General features: G+C 49.6%; 2 protein-coding genes across 4 annotated transcripts in view; one reads left to right on the top strand and one right to left on the bottom strand.

The window, feature by feature from the left end:
• The window catches only part of ACSF2 (acyl-CoA synthetase family member 2), a 37,648-nt gene that overhangs the window by 12,303 nt on the left and 4,899 nt on the right, over window positions 1-20,446 (top strand). For both annotated transcript variants that reach the window (XM_074846981.1, XM_074846982.1), the window contains exons 6-10: window positions 12-174; window positions 633-728; window positions 1,618-1,766; window positions 2,366-2,457; window positions 3,566-3,642. In XM_074846981.1, coding sequence (XP_074703082.1) covers window positions 12-174; window positions 633-728; window positions 1,618-1,766; window positions 2,366-2,457; window positions 3,566-3,642 — 577 coding nt within the window. The remainder of the gene's footprint in view (window positions 1-11; window positions 175-632; window positions 729-1,617; window positions 1,767-2,365; window positions 2,458-3,565; window positions 3,643-20,446) is intronic.
• CHAD (chondroadherin) lies at window positions 4,943-13,101 on the bottom strand. Of its 2 annotated transcripts, none has more exons than XM_074846986.1 (4): window positions 12,136-13,101; window positions 8,359-8,522; window positions 7,985-8,130; window positions 4,943-5,936 (listed from the first exon to the last, which is right to left on the bottom strand). In XM_074846986.1, the coding sequence occupies exons 1-3, from the start codon at window positions 12,913-12,915 to the stop codon at window positions 7,989-7,991; spliced, it is 1,086 nt and encodes a 361-aa protein (XP_074703087.1). In that variant the 5' UTR covers window positions 12,916-13,101; the 3' UTR covers window positions 4,943-5,936; window positions 7,985-7,988. The 2 variants fall into 2 exon arrangements, with proteins under 2 accessions (XP_074703087.1, XP_074703088.1); XM_074846987.1 differs by having other exon boundaries at window positions 4,943-5,933.

The raw sequence follows: 20,446 nt of genomic DNA, 5'->3' as shown, positions 1-20,446 counted from the left end.
CTTTCTACCAGGCTACCTGACTTATCCGTTGTCATCACAGTGGACTCCAAGCTGCCTGGCACCCTCCACATGGATGAAGTGATGCAGGCTGGGGACAGCAGCCACATGAAGCAGTTAAGAGCTGTGCAGCAGACCCTCTCCTGCAACGAGCCCATCAACATCCAGTTCACTTCAGTAGGTGCTGCTGCCCGCTCCATGCCTCATGGTTGGGTTCCTTGCTGGGGACACAGGGAAAGATGTGTGTGATGCTGAGCATCCTCTTTCCTTTGCCTTCTGCCCTCCAAGACCAAGCCCTGGTTCCATCTTCTGCTGTAGGATGGAGGAAATGTTCTAGCATTTCCCCTTGCTTCTTCCATTCTTGCTGCTCAGCCCTTTCTCAGGGGCTGATGGAGGTGAGAGGGTGTCCTGAAGTGAGAGGTGATGGAGGGTGAGAGAGTTCAACTGAAGTTGAACCATTTTTTTGTTTGGTTTGGGATTCAGATGCTGTTAAAGAAGAAAATAAAGTCTCCCAGGTCTGAATGGAGAACGAAGTACAAGACCACCCCAGAATCTGCCTGGGAAATGTCCCCAGAGCACACATAGCTCACCCTCAGAAAAGGTGGCGTCATTGCATAATGCCCTGTGTCTTTCAGGGAACAACGGGAAGCCCCAAAGGAGCCACCCTGTCTCACAGGAACGTTGTGAATAATGCCAATATGATCGGTCGGAGGCTGGGGATCACAGAGCAGGTGGGTCTCAGTGGGGTGATCTCCACTGCCACAGAGTGACCACCAGTGTGGAGAGCATTGGTGCTTGCTCAGCAGAAGGGCAGGGTGTTTTGCTACAAATGATGTTGAGGGATACTCATGCATAACATTTTTCATTTCATTGTTGTTTCATTTTAGTTACATATGAAGTTTTTTTTGGGGGGGAAAAAAATGCCTTTTTGTGGGGAAAGAATGTGAAATCACTTTTCATTTTGGTGAATACTCATTTCGAATTACAAGACTTTGGATGTTAGCTTTGAATTCTGTTGAATGAGGTTTTAATTTATTTTACGTGACTTTGTTTCATGTCATGTATAGAGTCTCGTTACTCTTATCAGGATCTGACTTTTCTATCTGTAGTTCCTTTTAAATAGTGTTAAAGGCAAATATTTTCTTTTGAAGTTCTGAAGAAGTTATTTCTAACACAACAGCTTTGATCCAGAAAAAAGATGGGTTCTTTCAATCAGTCGTCAGAGCCTTTGGTGTTCTTAAAAACAAAATAAAATTAATAGCATGTGCCAGGTCCTGCATATTTCATGCCTGTCAGAGCACTAGCACTCTTCTCTTCTGGCATATCATAAAATAATGTGTAAGGAATACCAGACCAAAATGATCAGCAAAGAAAAGACATTGCAGAATTACAGAATGAAATTTTGACATTGAAAACTTTGCAAATTGATTTTTATTAAAAGCAGGAAGCATCAGTGTCGTGTTTCCACCTAACCGGAACACAGATGAGTGTCAGATTTCCAGCAAGTTTTAAATGAATCAGGGAAAGCTCTTCTGTTCAGATCTTTGAGCTGCAGCAGTGAGATGGGCTGGTCATGGACTGGAAGATCTCTCCTCACTCGTGTCTTTGGCTTGATCCCAGGACTATCGCGTTGGCCTCCCCGCACCCCTCTATCATTGCCTGGCGTCGATTGGAGGCTGCATGGTGATGGCTCTGCACGGGTCCTCCTGCATCTTCTCGTCGCCGAGTTTCGAGGGGAAGGCTGCTCTGGAGGCAGTGTCTCGAGAGAAGTGAGAGTTTGTTTCTATCTTGCTACAGAGGAGTTTGTTATCTCATGATGGTGCTTCCTTCCCTTGTCTCGCCTGCCAGGCCGTTGCTCCCACTCTTCCCTCCCACGATGGGAGAGGCAGGCTTGCTGGTGCCCATACTTGCACAGCTAGATCCAGCCTTTTCAGCTGTGCCTGGGAGTTTGTCACTCTTCTCTTTTTCCCAAAAATATGGGATCCTTCAGGTCACTGCAGGGCTTTGGCTGGAAAGTGTAGTGATGTCTTGTTTTGCTATGGCTGCTGTGTTTTTACACCTAACGATCTGCCCTCCTTCTTCAAGTCCAGCTCTGCTGCTGAGACAGTTGCATTTCCAGCTTGTTCCTCATGTGTAGCTTGTAAAACAAAAGAGCTATCATTGTGCCTGCATAATACACTTATATATATTTATATATATTTTTATACATACATATGTATATGTGCACTGATAAAGATCCCATGTGCTGTGCCTGCCTCCAGGCTGCTGCTCCGCGGCCCTGCGCACGGTGACAGGGGATGGGGTGCTGAGCTGGGGCTGCCCCTGGTTCCAGCTCTGCACCTTTGCCTTTTCTCTCCCTTTCCTGAAGATGCTCCTTCCTACACGGCACGCCGACCATGTTTATAGACATGCTCTCCCAGCCGGACTTTGACTCCTATGACCTTTCAAGTCTTCGGGGAGGTAAGTCTGACAACTCAAATGGAAAAATCCTGAGAAACTGGATATTACTGTTCCCTGCTGGGAGGCTGTATTAAGCTTTGTGAACAAATCTTCTTCTGGAGGGAAGAGTTTAGTTGCTCGAGCCTTATTTCACTGTTAATTTAATGCTACGTTTCCTTTCCTTGGAGTTTCCTTCAAGAATTATGTGTTTTTAGGACTCTTCTTTCATCTTAAGGCAATCTAGGGAAGGACCTTTCTGTTTTATCTGCAAGGGAAGATATCAGGAGTAACCTGGTTTTGCTTGACTCTCGTCTCACCAGCCACCACCGTGTGGCAGCAGATGCTTTGTGTGCTTTAGCTGCAGTTCCTACAGCAGAGCTACTCTGTGATTTCTGTGACCTGAAGTTTCCTGCCTGTTTTTGAAGTCATTCATCTACGCGCTGGAGAGGGTGTGATAACGTGTGCTGGAGCTCTCTCTTGTCTCAGCCAGCCTCGGAAATAGCTGAGCCGTAACGGGGAGACCACCAGGCCTTTCGAGGCAATAACAGCATGGAGAGAAGATGGTGCTGGAGCATAAAGAAACATTTAAGCAGATTACCTAATCATCTCTATGTGAAAAATGATCCTGTCTCATCTTGCTCCCCAGCAAAGCCTATATGTTACCCTGCTTTTTCACTCTGTTATGCTAGGGTGGAACAGATGAAAATGCAATCTGCCCTCTCCCAAAAGGGCTCCTCTGTGCAAGGCAGGAGGAAATGTTTTTGATTTTATGGTGGTGATGATCGATGGGAATGTTTGTCCTGCTAAAAATCTGTGTCTCTTTCTGCTCTGAATCTTTCCTTATTGGGAACTGCAGCTTGGACCAAGTTTGTGCTATAGAGTTTATTTTCCTAACGAGTGAACTCTGCCAACTCTTAATTCATTCAGGCAAACTGGCCTTGCTGCAGCCTTTGCTTCTAGAATAACTAGGACCTGTATCCATAAAAATAGGAAGTATTTTGACAGGAACCCGTGTATCCCAAAGGTCTTGCCAGCATTTAAATCTGGGAGAGCAGAACCTTCTGAGGGGCTGCTCCTGGGAATAAATAGATGGTTTCCAGGACTGTCATCTTTTCCTCTTTTTTTCCAGGGGTCATTGCAGGTTCCCCTGTTCCTCCTGAGCTCATGAAGATGGTTATCACCAAGATGCACATGCCAGAGATGGTGGTGAGTTGTAATTGCTGTGGCTAGAGCTACAAGTGGTGTTTGTCGTGGTGAGACCCTGAGTTTGGGCATCTCTGCACCACAGCAGTACCCGGCAGTACCAGAGCTGCTGGGATCAGATGTGATGGGACCGTGGGTGTGAGACCAGGCTGAGGAGTGAAGGTGAAAAGGGGCTGGGAGGAAGAAGAGGGATTCTGCCTGGTTGCTGGTGGGGTGTCTGGGGAGGAAGCTTTGTAAGAAGAGAAGACATTGCATTCAGTGTCGTAAACTGAGCTTCTGCTGGTGCGTTTCAAAGCTTTCATAAACCCTTCTGTTGTACATGCTGCGAGGATGAATGATTATGGAAGAGGCGTTGCTGGTTTGTATCAGTGTGGGTGGGTACATGTGTTCATCTTGCTGCAGAACTGTCAGGTTTCTTTCACCATCCTGGCCTGCACGCAGATGTAAAACCTTGTTGCATGGTACGTGTTTGAGTCTGAATATGGGAACGACGCCGTCCACACGTGCAGCACCAGGCACTGCGTTGTCAGAAGGGCAGCACGCGTCGCAGCATGTGTGCTGCTGCTCCATTGCATGTCCCTGCACCCTTGGCCTGTGCAAGAGCACCAGCATGTCCTGTGTGTGGAGGGGGACAGCCCGCCAGCAAGGGGGTCAGTGGCACTCCAGGTGACATGTTTTGTAAGCAGGTACTGCCATCTGCACATGTGTGCCTGTGAGTGAATGGCTGAGCCAAAAAAGGACTTTTTTGTTTCACTTTAAAGGAAATAACTTTGGCATCATGCTGCTTGCAAATGCTGAGGAAGCAGGCTGTTGTGATGGATAAACACACGGGGCTGGGAGTCAGATTAGGTGTGTTGTTGTTGGCAGACCCAGACTGCACCAGCACCAGGGTTTTACAGGGACGACTGTGTGCTCTGCTACAGATCAGGGGAGTCCAGGGCATCTATCCTGGAGCTGTCTCAGAGACGGCCGGGGTTTTTTCCTGGATATGATGCTCTTAATGCTGAGCTGAAAACACCAGGGACAGCCCTGGTGCTGTTGTCCAGACTCTGTCAGGTGACAGCTACCTATTTTTATAGTAGGCTTGAGTTTGGCCTCACAAAATATTTTCAGACATCACTGCAAATGCCCAGGACTCATCAATTGTCACATGTTCCTGCTCTGTAGAAAGAGAAATAACAAAACCCTCCCAAACAGTTGCTCTGCCCATAGGATAAAGAGGATTAAGTCTATATTTATACCACCAGTCTCCTGTTACTTCTGATCCCCCAGCCCTCGGACAGACACAGGGAGACTTGTTGAATTCATCTTTGCAGCAAGAGCTTTATACAGAAGATGTACATAAGAAAATATACAATTTGATTTCTATATAGGAGACAGAGGAGTTTTCATCCTCTTAAAGGTCATTTACACTCAGTTACAGAGGAATAAATATACATATATTTATATAACTCTTTAGGATTAAAAAACACAGTTAAGTTGCAACTGTGGTATTGTAATAGCCATGACAATAAACCACAGTCATCCTGGTGTCCTGCTAGATCCTCTGGAGTATGGGCAGAGGGAAGAGAAGGGGCGCCCAAGCCAGGCTGCACGGTGCACACCTTCTCCTTTCGGATGTACATACATCTTGCTAAACCCCACAGAGTGGGAGGGAATCCAGTCTTCAGATGGCTCCAGTTTTGGGGTTTCCCAGTACTGGTTCACTTAAAGGATTTCTGGCCAACCTGGAGAGATTGCTGCCTTTTGGTGTGAAAGGGCAGCTCGGTCTCGGGGGCCACCGGTTCTTGGTCATTGCTTCACCTATTCCCCTCAGCCCTGGCCTGCAGGGATCCCCTCCGTGGGAAGGCAGAGGAGTCTCTTTGCATGGGTTGAGACCAATTTTCCTGATCAAGCAGCTGGGGGAGGGATGCTCCTACCTTCCCACTTGCTTCCACTCCACTGGAAAGGGAGAGACAGTGACCAACTGGTTGATCGGGGATGTGGGTTATGTTGCCTCTGGGAAAGATGACTGTGTTTTACCGGCAGGATCTAGGTTAGCTTGTCTTAGTATGGTCATGCATAGTTTAGTTTTTAAAAATGCCTCTTTTAAAATACATAGATGTCGGAAAAGATTGAAAAGGTGGATTCCATCCTGCGATCAGCAGCGAAGCGGGGATTCGGAGGAGGCTGGAGGTGTTCGGATATATCAGAAATGTTTCCTGACAGGTAGGAGAAGCTTAAGGAAGGACTCAGAAGTCAGTAGTTTTCTGATGGTTGAAGTGACCAGTCACCAGGACAGGCCATACTGGGGTCTGCTAGAGGTAAAAAAGAGAGAGAAGGCCACATGTTTAAGGGGATTTTTCAAGTAGATCAGTAACCTTCTAGCATTTGTCTGTTTATTTTTACAGTGAGTGAATAAAGCCCATACTTGAAAGTGAAGAGTTCGGAGTCAAAGAACCATTATGAGTTCCCACAGAGGAGGAGATGGGTTAGTCCTGTCTCTGACCTCTTCTGCCAACTTGCTATGGGATTCCTGAGTTTCTTACCCACATCACTGATGATCAGTGAGCACTTCCTTCATAAAGGAAGAAACCCAAGAGCAGAATTTTCAGGAGTGGTGGATTATTTTCGTGCTTCAGTTCTGAAAATTTAGGGCAGGTAGATTTTTAGAGCATGCCAAGCAGCTTTTCATCTGAGATGTGGTCAGTGACTCAAGTCACTGGTCATCCCTGAAATAGAGACCCCCATAGCCGACAGCTGAGAAAGCTGCCTGCTTCTCGAGAGGTACACAATGAAGTCAGAGGTGCTTCATAGTCCTTAAAATCATGCTCACCACACTGGAGTGGTTTTGTGTGCCTGCATTTTGGCACTGACACCTGAAGGTACTGAGCTTTGTCTTCTGCAAGACTAGAATAAATAGTTTTCTATTTCATTAACACTTGTAAACCTGTTTGAGAGATCTGGATGGAAGGTTCTATAGAAAAAACAGGTATTATTGTCATGGTTTTCTTGCTTTCATCATGGAGGCGTGAAGTGGAATTGAGTTCAAGCAGGGAGAGAAGAAGGTTAAGAAGGACCAGACCTGTAAATAAAATACATTTAAGTATTGTGGTTTAGGAAACTGAAGTTTTTCCGTCCTCAGAGCGGAACTTTACCCGCCCTATACGGAACGACTGGTATTTCCATCTCTAATCCATAAAACCTCTGGCGCTGCAAAAGAAACAACCACTTTAGGAAGGCGCAGAGCAGCTGGCATCATCCCTGAATTTTTGGTCATAAATTTGCGTTCTCCATCCTGTTGTGCATATCCTTGGTGAACTGGGGACCAGATGGCCATAGCTGGGCTTTGGGCTTCTGCCTCATCCTATCTGTTATGAAAGGGCACAGTGACAACCCTTGTTCAGACAGTGCAGTGCAGGGTCACTGCACTTTACTTAACGACTGAGCAAAGGTCCCTTTCCCAAGAGCTTACAAACCTTCAGGCTCATCCAAAGTCCTTTGGAATCTGTACAAGCTCCGGACCTATTCCTGGGATGGGGAAAAGTAAAATGCTTGAGATGGAGTGTTGACAGTTGTGGCTTTTTTGCTACTCTGTGCACTGAATTTAATACTCTTGGTAGTTTCCAGTTGTGGAAGGTGTTTGTGTGATAGGTTTTCACAGTTGGTGTTTGGATTGGTAGATGTCAGCAAGTTCATTGCTCAAGGGAAATTCAGCTCTCTCTGAATCACCTTCTGGCCCAGAACACTTTATTCAAAGAATATTTGCTGTCTCAAACCTCCCTCTTCTGCGACACTCATTTGAAGGAATCAGCCCTTGTTTTTATATACCTGAGTGTCTTGGATGGGAACTGTAGTTGCTGAAAGGCAGGTGCTGTACTGAGAACTGCTCCTTATGGAAGACCTCTATTTTCATATGGGCTGGGCAGCCTGGGGCCAGATTTCCCAGCAATGTCCCGCCCTGGATTTCAAACCAGACCCAAAGGACCTTTACTAGGGCAAAAGGCTGAGCATCTCCATTTGGTTAGAAAAGTAAAGTGTGTGTGATCCCAGCTCAGGGTAGGAGTGGGCTAAGTCCACTGTTGTTTTGACACTTAATTGCATGTTTCACCCTTAATTGCTGCCCCAGGCCTGTCTTTAGCCCCATGTTTGTTTTACTGTGTTGACTCCATCCCTGATGCTCCGGGAGCCCATGGAGCTCAGTATTGCCAGGAGATGGAGCAGCTCTGAGCAGAAGCATCAGTGGTTGAATGGATGAGCTGTTTTAATCCAAACTCTACTGTCACTGAAGGCAGAGACAGAAGTCCCCGTACCTTTGGTGGCATCAGGGTTTGCTGTACGTCTGACTAAAAGTGAACCATCTTACGTGTTTAATGGCGGCTTCCCTTCTTGGACCTCTTGGTGGGGAGCTTGCAGGTGCGGAGGGCCGGGGTGTCTCTGATGGACTGTCCCCGGTACTGCGCGGGCGTGGAGCAGGTCTCGTCGGTGTGGGTGCGGTTGCCCTTCAGCCACCTGGGACACGGGGAAGAAGAAGACTGGGTGATTACAAGAGGTGCAAACCACCATGGACATCGCTCACACCACGAGCGGAGAGGGCAGGCTGGGGAGAGAGCTGCTGAGCATACGTGCAGCCTTCAGCAGCCTCCTCTTGCCCAGCACGGCTTGGGGGGACCTCCCTCGGGGGGACCCCCAAAGAGACCCCAGGGAATGTGAGGAGGGAAGGGGCACGAGGTGCCGTACTTGCGCAGGTGTGCTAGCTGGCAGTTGCAGTGCCAGGCGTTTCGGGAGAGCGTCAGTGTCTCCATTTTGTCGAAGGGGAAGTTGCGGGGCAGCTGGGTGAGCCGGTTGTTGTCCAGGTGAGCGGTCTTCAGCACAGTCACACCAGCGAATGCGTTGTCTGCAAACTAAAGAACAAAGGTTTCTGGTGAGGAACACTGAGTTAGGGAAGGGTCTTCAAACCTGAGTGCTTCTGCTCAAGACTTTCAGCAGCATAATCATGGAAAGAGCAAGAAAAGGAGCAGTAAAGGGGGGTCCTGGCTTGCCAGAAGCTGTGGACACCTAAGAGGGGCATCAGGCTGGTGGACTCATGAGTGATGGAGTCTCCTGCCTGAAGAAAGTTACATCCCAAATCCATGTGGGATTGTCTTTGCAGCCACATCCCTAAATAAAGTGAAGTTTGGCATCCCTCTTTATTTTTGAGCCATACTTCTCCATTCTAAATGAAGATGTTTGCTGGGTGTATTCCTTTCTAAGGCTGGAAATCCTCCCAGCGCCTGTTGCCTTGCCTGTCCTGGAACAGCTGAAGGAGGGAGTGTTTGTGGCGTCTGAAGGGGCTGTAGACTTTGGCAGTGCCCGGAGGCTCTGAGTGGAAAGTTACACTTGGCATCTGAGCAGTGTAGAAATAGAGGCAGGTTTCCAGCACCTCTGTTTTTTCTCATTTCCAGTGGGCTGCTTGCAAGGGATGCTGCAAAATTTGTGTTTTCTTGATTAACAGGCAGGCTTTAAGGAAGAGCCTCCCTTAAAAAAGCTGCCAAAGAGAGGAGAGAGGCTGTAGACCTGGCTCTGCAGCTCTCTCCTCTTTACCCTGAAGATTCATCCCTGGCTTTTTTCATCCCCTGGTTACTCAGGTTGGAAAGATTCATGTAGAAAGCAAACCCCTCAACACAAACTTCCTTGGTGGTGATGAATTGGAGAGGGAGTCATTGAGAAAGCACAAAGCTCCTCTTGGCTATGACAAACCATTACTCTCCCTTCTCAAAGCAGGCGAAAGCTTTCTCAGAGGGTGGAGGGGAGGTCTAGGTCTAGTTGGGTGGTTCTGGTAGACCTAGACCTCCAGTCAAGGACCTGTGCTCCCGTTTCAGGCCAGAAGCTCACGTTCAGACAGGACCATCAGGGTGTGTTCAAGCTCTGTAAGCTGAAAAGCTTGACAGAGAAAATGCACTATTTTAGGCTGTGAACTTTTGTCATCTTCCAAATTAAGCAATGTTGGATAGGATTTAGAGCTTAGCTCAGAGACTCCCAGAGTACTGCAGCTGTTGGACAGTCAGCGGTGCTGGCATCTGCAGTCCAAAACTGAGCTGACCTCGGTAGGTTTTACTGTGCTGATAGTGGAGCTACTCAGAGAGATGCTGGCATGCCGTGCAGTGGGGCGGTAGCCTGGCCACGTTCTGGCTTGGACAGTGGTGTACTGTCTCAGCCGTTCATTCCTCTCCCAGCCCCATGAGAAGAGTTCGCATCTGCTGGTAACAGCTGCTACGCTGCCTGCCAGAGCATGCGCGTGCAAGGAAATGGGTGATTTTTCCCTTATTTAGATGGAAGATTGCTGCCGTAATTTATTCTGCAATAAATATGCAGAGAGGGACGTATGTAAAGCTTCCAGGGTCTGCATTGCCTGGTTTCATGTTGAGGTACGTGGCGGGTCCTGGCCCGTGTGACACAGCCCTGCGGGTGATGCCGGTGGGGAAGGGGAGCTCGGGGCTGGCGCTGCAGAGCAGCCTGAGGGCTCTCCTCGTTCTGCTCAAGTGCAATGTAGGCCAACATAGCTTCGTGTGGAAGGGTTTTGCCCTTGATCAGCTCCAAAATCTTGTAGCTGTGCAGGGAACAGCTAAGGACAGTATTTTTGTGAAGGAGAAAGAGCTGCACTCAAGATGCCAGCAGTATTTAAAGTATTTGGTAGTGATTTCCTAGGTCGTGACGCCTCTGTGATTAGATGTCTCCTAGCAGTGCAAAGTTCACGCGTGGGCTGTTTGGACGTGCAGGCCTTTGAGGATTAGAAGAGAAAATTCTGAGCTGAGATGGGAGCTTTGTTTTCCTGAAAAAAGAATGTAAGCCCTAAAGCTGCAGAAGCCACCCCTGTTAGTGCTGATTCCATAAACTGGTGTCTTACTGGGCTGTTGGGGAGGAAAGGAGACATCTGGCTGCAGAAGAGCCTTTAAAGGTCCTGTCCCCAGGTGGTCACTGAAAAGAAAGTCTTTTTTGCTGTCTAGAATTGTTAACCCTTGCTCTTTGGCCAATCTAAGGACACTTAATTCCCTGGAGCACCCCAGCATCATGGGTTAGTCTAATTTCTTCAACATATAACTTGGAACTCTAATGTCTCTACAGCTGGTACAAATTTAAGCTGTAATTTTTGACTTGAGCATGGTGAAAATGCCTTAAAACTGAGTCTACAAAAGTGTTGTGACAGCATGTCTAAGGTCTTGCCTAGAGAGGTCAGTAGATTGTTTTCAAGTGTTGGGTTTGCTTACTCCCATCCTGGAGAGGTTGGTGCTGAGAGTGGACAAGGCTTAAATACTGACTGAGTGCTACTGAGCTGTTCTGGGTAGTGTTGTTCTCCACCCAGGCAAGCTGTAATTCCAGTTTTTGAGCATTTTGGAATGCTATATTCCCTTGAAAACTCTGGTGTGCTCTATTCCTGGAAGCTTTCAGGTGAGCTGCTCATCCCTGAGAGGCCCTCTGAGTTGCTCTTTGTTGATAAGAAATCCTCTTTTTTTTTCCCTCACATCTTCCTGCATGTGGTGGGTGTTGCTTTGCCATGAAGTCCTAGCCTGCCTTAACTGGACGCCCTTTGTCTTTGGGCTTCCTGGCAAAACATCACCCCAGGGAGAACTGTTCTGCTCCACCTGCAGCACCCTTCCTTTCCACCTAGGTGCACCCAGGACATCAGGCTGCAACAGGGTGCTGCTGCTCTTGCTCTGTGCTTGTTTCTGTTCTTACACCGCCTCGTATTTCAGAGGTCCTCATGCAAGTGACTCCCAGTGTGATGCTCCTGCCTATGGATCACGCTTTCTCACGGAAAAAGAAGGGGGTTATTTTGCCATTTGGGATACCTGAATGCCCTTCCTCCTTTCCAGTGGGAACAGGGGCCCTTTGTAAGATGCTGTGAGAGTTCCTCTTGAGAGACCGTCAATAAACAAACCTTTCTTTATAACATGTAAAGTTGGGAGGCATGGGGGGAGGTGAAGGTGAAGGTCCATATGCTTACCTGTCTGCAAGGCGTGGGTAAAACTATTTGTAGCCCTGAGTCTCCCCCTCCCAACCTACAACAGGTACCCAGGCCGAAGGAAGGAGGCAGAGCAGTTCAGCTCTGCAAAGCAGCAGTGCCCTTCGGTCCCTCGGGTACGAGGCACGTGCTCGCCTCTCATCCCACACCTTGTGTCTGGGATGATGGGGGGTTGCTGATTGTCCGGGAGCATCCCAAAAACCTTTTTCAATGTCTGGTGTCATCTCTAGCTTGGGAGGGAATGTGCTGCCTTTCCGGGGAGTTTGATCAGCTCCAGATAATTTGGGTTTGCATAAAATAACTCAACAGAAGGGTGGAGTACTCTCTCATCCCTTGTTTGAGCCATGTCAGGAGTGTTGTCAGCTGGCCAGTGCCTCACTGTCTGCAGAGTCTGCAGACCTGCATCTCCCCTCTCATCTGCAAGGGAGGGACAGCAAACTGATGGCTTTGTAAAGGAGAATAAAATCAAGCCCCATGTTTCTTATCCAGAACAAATGGAAAGAGAAAGGACTCACCTTCTTCAGTTTCATGTTGTCCAGGCTGAGTGTCTGCAGGTATCGCCCGAAGGACTGGAAGGCATTGTCAGGGATGACCTCAATTGGGTTATGAGAAAGCTTCAGTTCCTCCAGCACTCTCAGCTTACTCATTGCATTCACAGGATAGCTGCTCAGCTGGTTCTTGTCCAGGTGGAGGACAGCGAGGTTTTCTACATCCTCCAGGGCCCCAGGCAGGAGGTTGGTGAGGGAGTTGTCAGAGAGGAAGAGCCAGCGAAGGTCTTTAGCCCCATTGAAGACCCCTGGTTTCAGCTCCCGGATTTTATTGCTGCCTAAGTGCAGGATGAAGAGGTTGACAAGAGGGGAGAGGAGTCCTTTGGGTAGGTCTGGGATCTTGTTCTGGTCCAGGTACAGGTAGGTGAGCTCAGAGAGGTCATCGAAGGCTCCTGGCTTTATGACACTGATCTGGTTGTCAGTGAGATAGAGGTAGACCAGGCTCTTGAGCCCCCGGAAAGCTCCGGTTGAGATCTCCTTGATCCGTGAGCTCTGGAGGTGCAGGGACACCAGCTTTTTCATGTCGCGGAAGCCGTTGGTCGGCAGGACAGGGAAGTTGTTCTTCTGCAGGTTGAGAAGCCGTGTTTGCTCAGGCACCTTGGGGATCTTCTGCAACCCCGCATTGTCACAGATGACGTGCTGCAGGTCTCCGCCGTGGCAGTGGCAGCTCGGGGGACATGCCTGTGTGATGGAGGCAAGACATGCCAGTAGGCTGAGGACACTGAGGAAGAAGCCTGACCGATTCATGGTCAGATCTGGAATTAGTGTGGTGGGAAGAGAAGCAGCAGGAGGAGGAGGAGGAGGAGGGAGATGGGTGGGAGAGAGAGAGTAACTGGGTTTGCAGCATGCTGAACACAGCCCTATTTATAATGTTATTAAAAAGCAAAATCCCTTCCCACAAACCGCAGGCAGCAGCCAGTTGGAAGCAACTGGCTTTGGGAACTTACTGTGAGCTTAACCCCTTGGCACCAGGCAGAGGAGTGTCCACAGTCCTGCCTGGCCCCGCTGCCGAAGTGACTGTGCAGAGGTAGTTTTCCTCTCTGCAACAGGGAGGCAAATGGTCAGGAAGAACGAACGCAGACCTGCTCTGTGGGGGAACCTCTCTGGTCCCTGCTGAGCTGAGCGGGGCCCAGATTCATTGGTGGGGGGAAAAACAACTTGTTTTGGTTGAAGAGCATAGTGGGGAGCACTGCTGTGCTCCACAGCCACCTTGTGCTGAAGCTTTCAGCAGGCTCCTGGGCTCTATTTAGCCTTCAGCTGGTTTGGGGAGAAGCATCTTGTCCTGTTATCACAGAGGAAGGTTTTGGGGCGTCTCATCTTACTGATTTCAAAGGAGTTTGCCTGAGCAGGGATGGGAGAAGATGGGAGCAATATGGGTTCATGCCAAAGGCCAACAGTGCTGCAGTTGCTCTTACAATGCAAAATTTTGGTTGAAGCCTTCCAAAGTAGTTGGCCAAGAAAGGGAGAGCACAGATAGTCTTAATTTCTGCCACATCTCTTCCTATGAGCAACTGGGTGTAACACATCCACGGTCATGGTCAGGACACCTGTGTGAGGGGTTTTTTTCTCAGCACTATTGGAGCAGTGGCTGTTGCTTTCCAACGAGGGATGGGGCAGTGGCAGAGCCTGTGGGGAAGCGGTGGGGTGTGAGCTGGTGGGTATGAAATGCGGGACAGTGGTGCCCTGCTGAGGGCTCGGCTCAGATGAGGTGGATGGCAATGGCAATGCTGCGGCTCTCAAGACGAAGCTGTGGGCAGGGAAAGGCGTGGGCATTGGTAAAGGGCTGGTGAGGTAGCAGAGCAAGGAAATCACTGCTGGAGCTGGGACTAGGGTCTGCCTTAGCTCCTGTCTTGGGGTAGCAGTGGCAAAGGTGAGTTAACACAAGGGATGTCCTTTGCTCTCCCAATAGAGAAGGCTAAAGCAAAGCAGTTAAAAGCCCCAGCGCCTGCTTCTGTGAGTGTGAAGAGAGAGATCCAGGGGTTGTGGGGTGGGGTTTGGAAGTGGAACATTTTGAACTGATTTCCAGCCAGTTCCTGGCTGCAGCAAACAGCTGAGAGCCGAGCACATAACTGTGAGCTTGTTGAGATTTCTGCTCCCAAGGCTGGCTGCAGAGCCCCAGTGGAGCTTTTGCAGAGGCGAGACAGGCTCAAGAAAGGGAGGAAATCCAAGGGCTGACTTAGGACACAGACTGGCTTATTCACTGAGATTTCTGGGTTTTTCCATTGTTGCAATGAGGAATTAGCCAGCACCGCCGAGCATGCTCCGGACGGTGTTATGCAAACTGCCTGGCAGCCCGTGCTCTGGTCAGCAGCTGTCAGTCCGAACAGTGTTTTCATTGCGTGACTAATTTGGGGGAGAAAAAGGGTTTCTGGGGTGTGAATGTAGGTTCTGATGAGCCTGTGGGGCAGATGGGGTTGGCCGAGCAGTGATGTAATGTGGGACCTCGGTACAAACCAGGCCATGTCAAGCTTCCAGTGTTTGTCAGTCCCGAGGTGCAACGCCCTGCTGTCGAGCAGCTGGGGCCTCATCACTTGCCTCGGCACCAAGGGCTTCTCCTGCCTCCTCTCCGGAGAGATGCTCGGACCGTAGGAGCTCCAGGCTCCTGCTGGAGGGACCTCCTGCAGCACTCACGGCTGTAGTTACTGTAGAATTTAGAACCCTTTGATCAAAACAGTGCATTTTTGCTTATGCCTGATTCAGTAGGCACCACAACGGACAGGCATGTGCTTTGATCTCTGGAGTAGCTCTTTGAGTGTCTTGGTCATCAGGACCTTTGAGACAGTGGAAGAGGAGGTAGGGAGAAGGACACTCTGTGTCTTCTTCCGTTGCCTCTCCAGGTTGATCAGAACTGAGGGTGCATCTTAAGTGTGTGCTGCTCGTAAAGCTCAGACAGGGAGCTGGGCAAGTGACTGGAAAAGAAAAAAATTCACCTCTAAAGCATCATCTTCTATCCACTGATTGTTTTTGTGTTTTTTTTTTCTCTTCTCTGAGCAGGTTCAATCACCTTAGCCTTACCTGTAATCATTTGATTAACAATTCCAGCAGTTACGTACCAGCTATACCGTGCAAAAGCAATTGATGGGTGAGACTTAAAATCCAGCCTGTTTCTGCTGGACACTGAAGCCAGGTAGTGTATCGATGCTGCCTCACGAGTGCAGCTGATGTCTGATACTTGGTTTTCCCATCCCCTTGCAAAAAATACCAGCTCACAGCTTACCAGTTCTGCAGAGATGTCTGCCAGCATGGGTCAGATTGAAGCAAAAAGCTGGTGAGGGCCTTGCAAACTCCATCCATAAATACATCCCGCCCATGTGTATTTCTGGAACAAGACCCTTTTCAGAGGTTAAACTGCCCAGACCTCAAACCATCTTCTCTTCTTTCTTCCTCTGAGGATAAATTTCCCTCTCTTCTACCCTTTAACTGTTTGCTGGCTGAGACTGCAGATTTTGGGGCACCGGGATACTCCCACCCTGCAGGGATGTGTGTGCTGTGGCTGTGGGCACAGGTAAGACCTGTAGCTTCCTCGTGAAGATGCCGTGATGTAGCTGCCACAATGCTGGTGCAAGGTGGGAAGCTCTCCCTACCCCGAGGGCTCCCTGCCAGCCCAGTGCCTGCAGAGGTTAGGTGGATGCCGGGTTATTTCGGTCCTGCGGTGGGGTGGCAGCAGGGCAGTGCTACTGGGGGAAAGGTGTCTGCTTCTCGGCTCCATTTCTTCGGGCACAAATGTGAAATAAAAGGAAGTTCTTTCCCCTAATGTTTTTTGATTTCCATGCCTCGGTGAGCACATTCCTGTGGTGGGAGCTGGTTGGCATCTGTCACAGCTGGCACCTCGCCCCTGGGCTCCTGGTGGTTTGTGTTTTGAGCTGCTCGCTGGCAGGGTCTGGTCTTCCTACACCAGGTTTTGCAGCCCTTGACTGGCCAGCAAACGTCCAGCAATCCTCAAAAGCTTGCCTTGGTCCCACTCGTGGGTGGCTCTCAGTCTGGCAGTGACAATGGCAGCAGTGTCAGTGTTCCCTCTGCTGTGGTGGGATACCACAGTGAGCTGGGTCCTGTCCAGCCCCCTACCTTGAAGGTCCCCTGGGACCGGCACTGCTAGGACATCGCAGAAGAGGCAGGATTATCCTGCCACCCTCTCTTTCTTAATTGATTAACAGTTCTGCAAACATTCCTGGTGCTTGGTAATTTGCAGATGCTGGACTCCCCTCCTCTCCTTCTTGGAGGCGTTGTGGGCTAAGCAAATAAATACAGTTTTTGAAATGCTATAAATATAGATTTGGGGTGTTTCTTTGGTGTTGCAGGTCAGAGCTGTTTTGATGCAGCATTGGAAATGGTCTTTTCCATGTTTAATCTTTGTTAGTACTGACACTTCTGGCATATCAGGGCAGCCACATGTGCGTTACTCCATGTTAAAATATTCCATTGCTCACTTAAACCAGATTCTGTAGCTTTTAAGGGGATTCAGAACTGGTTTTGTATGTCAGTGCATGCTAGCAATCACCTTCTTGAAGTGGCACCAGTGTAGCTGACCTTGGGGTCCGGGCTGGAGGCAAGAGCTCAAGCAGCTTGGAGAGGTGCCCTGGGGTGCACGTGCTGTCCCTGTTTGCAGCCCGCACAGCACCAGCCCTGCAGGGCTGAGCCCCTGCCTCTGCCTGGCACTGGGTGCTGGGGAGGGAGCAGAGTGGGAGAGGGTGCAAGCTCTGCAGTGTCCCAGGGGAGTCGTCCCAGGCGTGGAGCACCCTCTAGGCAGGGTTTGAGGAGCCCTGGTGGGTGGGCAAGGGGAGCTGCAGAGGGTCTTCAGGGTCCCTCCTCTTCCAGGCAGTACCTGAGAGGTCCCTGGCTTTTGGTGATGTACAAGCCATCCCATCAGTGACAGTGGCATCTGGGGCTCTCATTTCAGACCTGAGTTATCGTTTCTACTTGACATGCCTGCAGGTCACCCTTCACTGTGGTGTGGGGGCCAGGCTGCTTGTGGAGCCAGAGGAGGTGTTGGTGGGTGCACCTCCTTCATTCTGATGGCTTTCTTCTGCTGTAGCATGGCCTCCACCCATTGATGTGTTGCCAGTTTGGCTCCCCGTTGATGTCCACTCACTCTTCCCTTCTGCCTGATCCCAGCAGCTGCTGCGTGATGCTCTTGGCCTCTCCTGTGAAGCTCACCCAGCCCTTGCTGTCTCTCCCCAGCCCTGCCGTGTCCACTCTGCAAGGCACCAGGCATCCCCCGGCAGCTCGCTGCTCTGCCCAGGGCCACTGGCCTCTCTGCAGCTCTTGCAGGCTCTGAATAAAAGTGACGCTTTCTTCCCCCACAGAACACAACTGATCCGTGCAAGACTTCTGACTTTCCCAAATGCTCCTCAGCCAGGAGTCCCCCCTGTTCCCAAAATGGAAAATTGGCTCCACTCGGTGACAACTTCCCTGCTTGTCCTTGCCCAAAGCGACACCTCCCTGTCCCATCCCACCTCATTTTTGGGGAGGACCTGATGAGTAGGTGGTTTCAGTAGCTGCAGAAACTACAGAAATGTGCTGTGAGAACATTTAAAAGGCAACATGGAAGCAACAAGATCCTGGACTTCCAGCCATGTCTTCAGTGAGGGCTGAGCTCACCAAATCCATGGAGATGTTACCTTTGCCTCTAGATTTTTGCCAAGTTTCCTTCTCTAGCGGCATTGAGCATTCAGGTACCCTCAATCTGGTGGTTTTCCACCCTTGAAAGACACTTCATTTCTGCACATTTCCTCTCACTTTTCCTTTTAATTCCACTTTTTCTAAATGCATTGGCACCCAGCAGCAGGGAGGATGGAGTTAATTACATAGCAAAGACCTTTTATCAAGCTGTGGATAAACCAACAAGTAACTGCACATGCCTTTGCTGGTTGCCACTGGGCAATGCTTCTGGCATGCTGGCAGGACTGGGGGAATACATGCAAGCCTCAAGACTTCTGCTCAGCCTGGAAAGAAGAGAGGCAGCTTTAACTCCAGACCACGAGGAGCAGTTTGCCTGACTGTACAATAACAGGAGGTTAATTTTCAGCCTCAGTCTTCTGGCCCGGGCAAGCTGGGTTGCCATTTTTGCAGTGGTCTCCTCCTGAGGCAAAGCCATTGCATGCTACAACACAAAGACAGTGCTTTGGGCACCTGGTATTTTTGGGAACTTTTAAAGCCCTGTCCAAACTGGGACTGTCTGGCAGCTCTCCGGGTGGGGAGAAGTGCCAATAGGGTGGTCACCCTTGGAGGTTTGTCCCACAAGACATGTTTGTTTGTGTCCTGACGTTTTTGACACAAAGATGGTACTGTTGCTGGGGAAGGAAATGAAATCTCAGTGTGACATAGGCTGGATGTGATCAGAAGTTGTTTTTTTGAAGCAGTAAAGTTGACCTGAAGGTTCAGGAATATTCCAATACAATTTGGGATAGCAGGACAGCTCCAAAGCCAGGGCACACGTGTCCCAGGAGGACAGCAAAATTCAGGGTGATCTTGGTAGTGAGCAGCTGAGTGAGGGAAGATCAATGCTCAGCTGAGGACAATGTGGAGCTGGCTGTGAAGGGAAGGGCTGGGACTGACTTCAGTGGAGATATCTGAGACAGACAACACGCTCAGCACGGGTTTAGGGCTAATTAGATCCATCCTGCATGTTACACTGAGAGGGGTTCAAAGGGCCTCTTAGAGGTCCTTTAGCACATCTCTTGGGTTGCCAGTCTGCTTTCTGTTGTTCATTACGCCCTCTTTGAAGTCTGAAAATCCCTATTATTTCATGGTCAATTTGCTTCTTTTTTCCGAGGCCAATATTGTCTTCAGCAAAGCTCAGTTTCTGTAGGTTTTAGTTTGGTGGTTCAAGCCCTGCCATCATCCTCCAGCGTGGCATAACCAGAGGGTGGTGACGAGGGGCATGAAGATCCTCCCTGAGCATTTTACGGGTCCAGGGGGGGTTCCTCCAAGGACCTCGTGCCCTCCTGCAGCCCTGATCTTCTGCTCCAGTCCCAGCCAGTATAACCCCCCTTGGGGTACTGGTGGTACTGAAACCAGCCTTTTCATCACAGCCTTTCAGCAGCAGTTGAATGCGGAGGGAAGTGGGTGTTTTTATTGCCGTTGAACGCTGGGGAAAACCGAGGAGCAGAGAGCTGATGTGATTCGTTCCAAGTTATGCAGTAAATAAGCGGCACAGTTGGGAAAAACCCAGGGTCTTCAGAGTCCCCGCTCTCCCCACCAGATCAGTCTGCCTCCCCAATGTTTACTAAAGAGACTGGAGTCTGATTGTTTTTACTTTATTTTTAATTTTTAGACGCTTCCTTCTTCAGGCTGTTTTGCCTGTTCTGCAGTGGCCAGTGTTTAAACAGCGCTAGCAGGAAATGTTTTTGAAATGTGCTTTAGAAAACACAGTTCTGCTAAGATGTTCTTTTTATTCCTGGTTTAGACAGAGGCTCAGGATTCACAAAGAATGAATCTCTTGTCGGTAGGAGTAAGTTCAGCAGCGGTTTGTTTTGGAACTGTCTTTGTCATTGCTGAAGGCAGGATTGATCTGTGTGCTGGGTGTTGGGGGGTCACTTGTGGTCCTCACAGTAAAAAAAGGCTTTACAGTCAATTATATTCTGTGGTCTCTGAGCTCCTGTCAAAGCCAAGGGTCCGAGCTGGACTCCCTTGCCTCTGGAAAGCTTTGCTTTGACACTAGATATAGCTCCAGTGGAAATTATGGAGCTTATGCAGAAATTATTGGGTGAGGTTTTCTGGACTGAAGTATACCAGATGACATGGCGAGATGATGCTAAGTGTCCCTTTGGGTCTTGAAAACTAGGAATCTTTGCGGATATCTCCAAGCTTAATTTGGTATATGGGGTTTTGTGGAAGCATTGTTTCATCTTGTGCATCACGAGCCGCGGCTGGGCTGGGACGATGAAGCCGTTGGAGGATGCTCCACGCGTCAGATGAGGGTCGGGAAGGACAGCAGCGCTGGTGCGAGGGCTTGCTCCAGCCACGGCCTCGGTCCTGGGCTTGGGGATGGGGAAAATGCTATCCCAAGAGAGATATGCTATCTTGGAAAGGTCAGGAGCAACATCCTGGTGTCTGGCTGCAGAGAGCCAGTCCCTGGGAGGGGAAGGCAGCGAGCGGGCAGCAGACTGAAGGCTGGAGGTTCAGACCCGCATTGATCTCTGGGCCGAGTTGGGAAGCCCGTTACTGAGGGTGTGAGGGTGTTTATGGGGACAAGCCGCCCGCCAAGGCACGGACAGCTGGTGCTTGGGGTACACAGCATGCTGCCAGGCATCTGGAGGAGCCTGGTGAGCCACGGCAC

Source organism: Strix aluco, chromosome 21, assembly GCF_031877795.1.
Source record: "Strix aluco isolate bStrAlu1 chromosome 21, bStrAlu1.hap1, whole genome shotgun sequence".
Lineage (NCBI taxonomy): Eukaryota > Metazoa > Chordata > Aves > Strigiformes > Strigidae > Strix > Strix aluco.
Note: the sequence above shows the minus strand (reverse complement) of the source record. Positions and strands in the feature narration are given on the sequence as shown.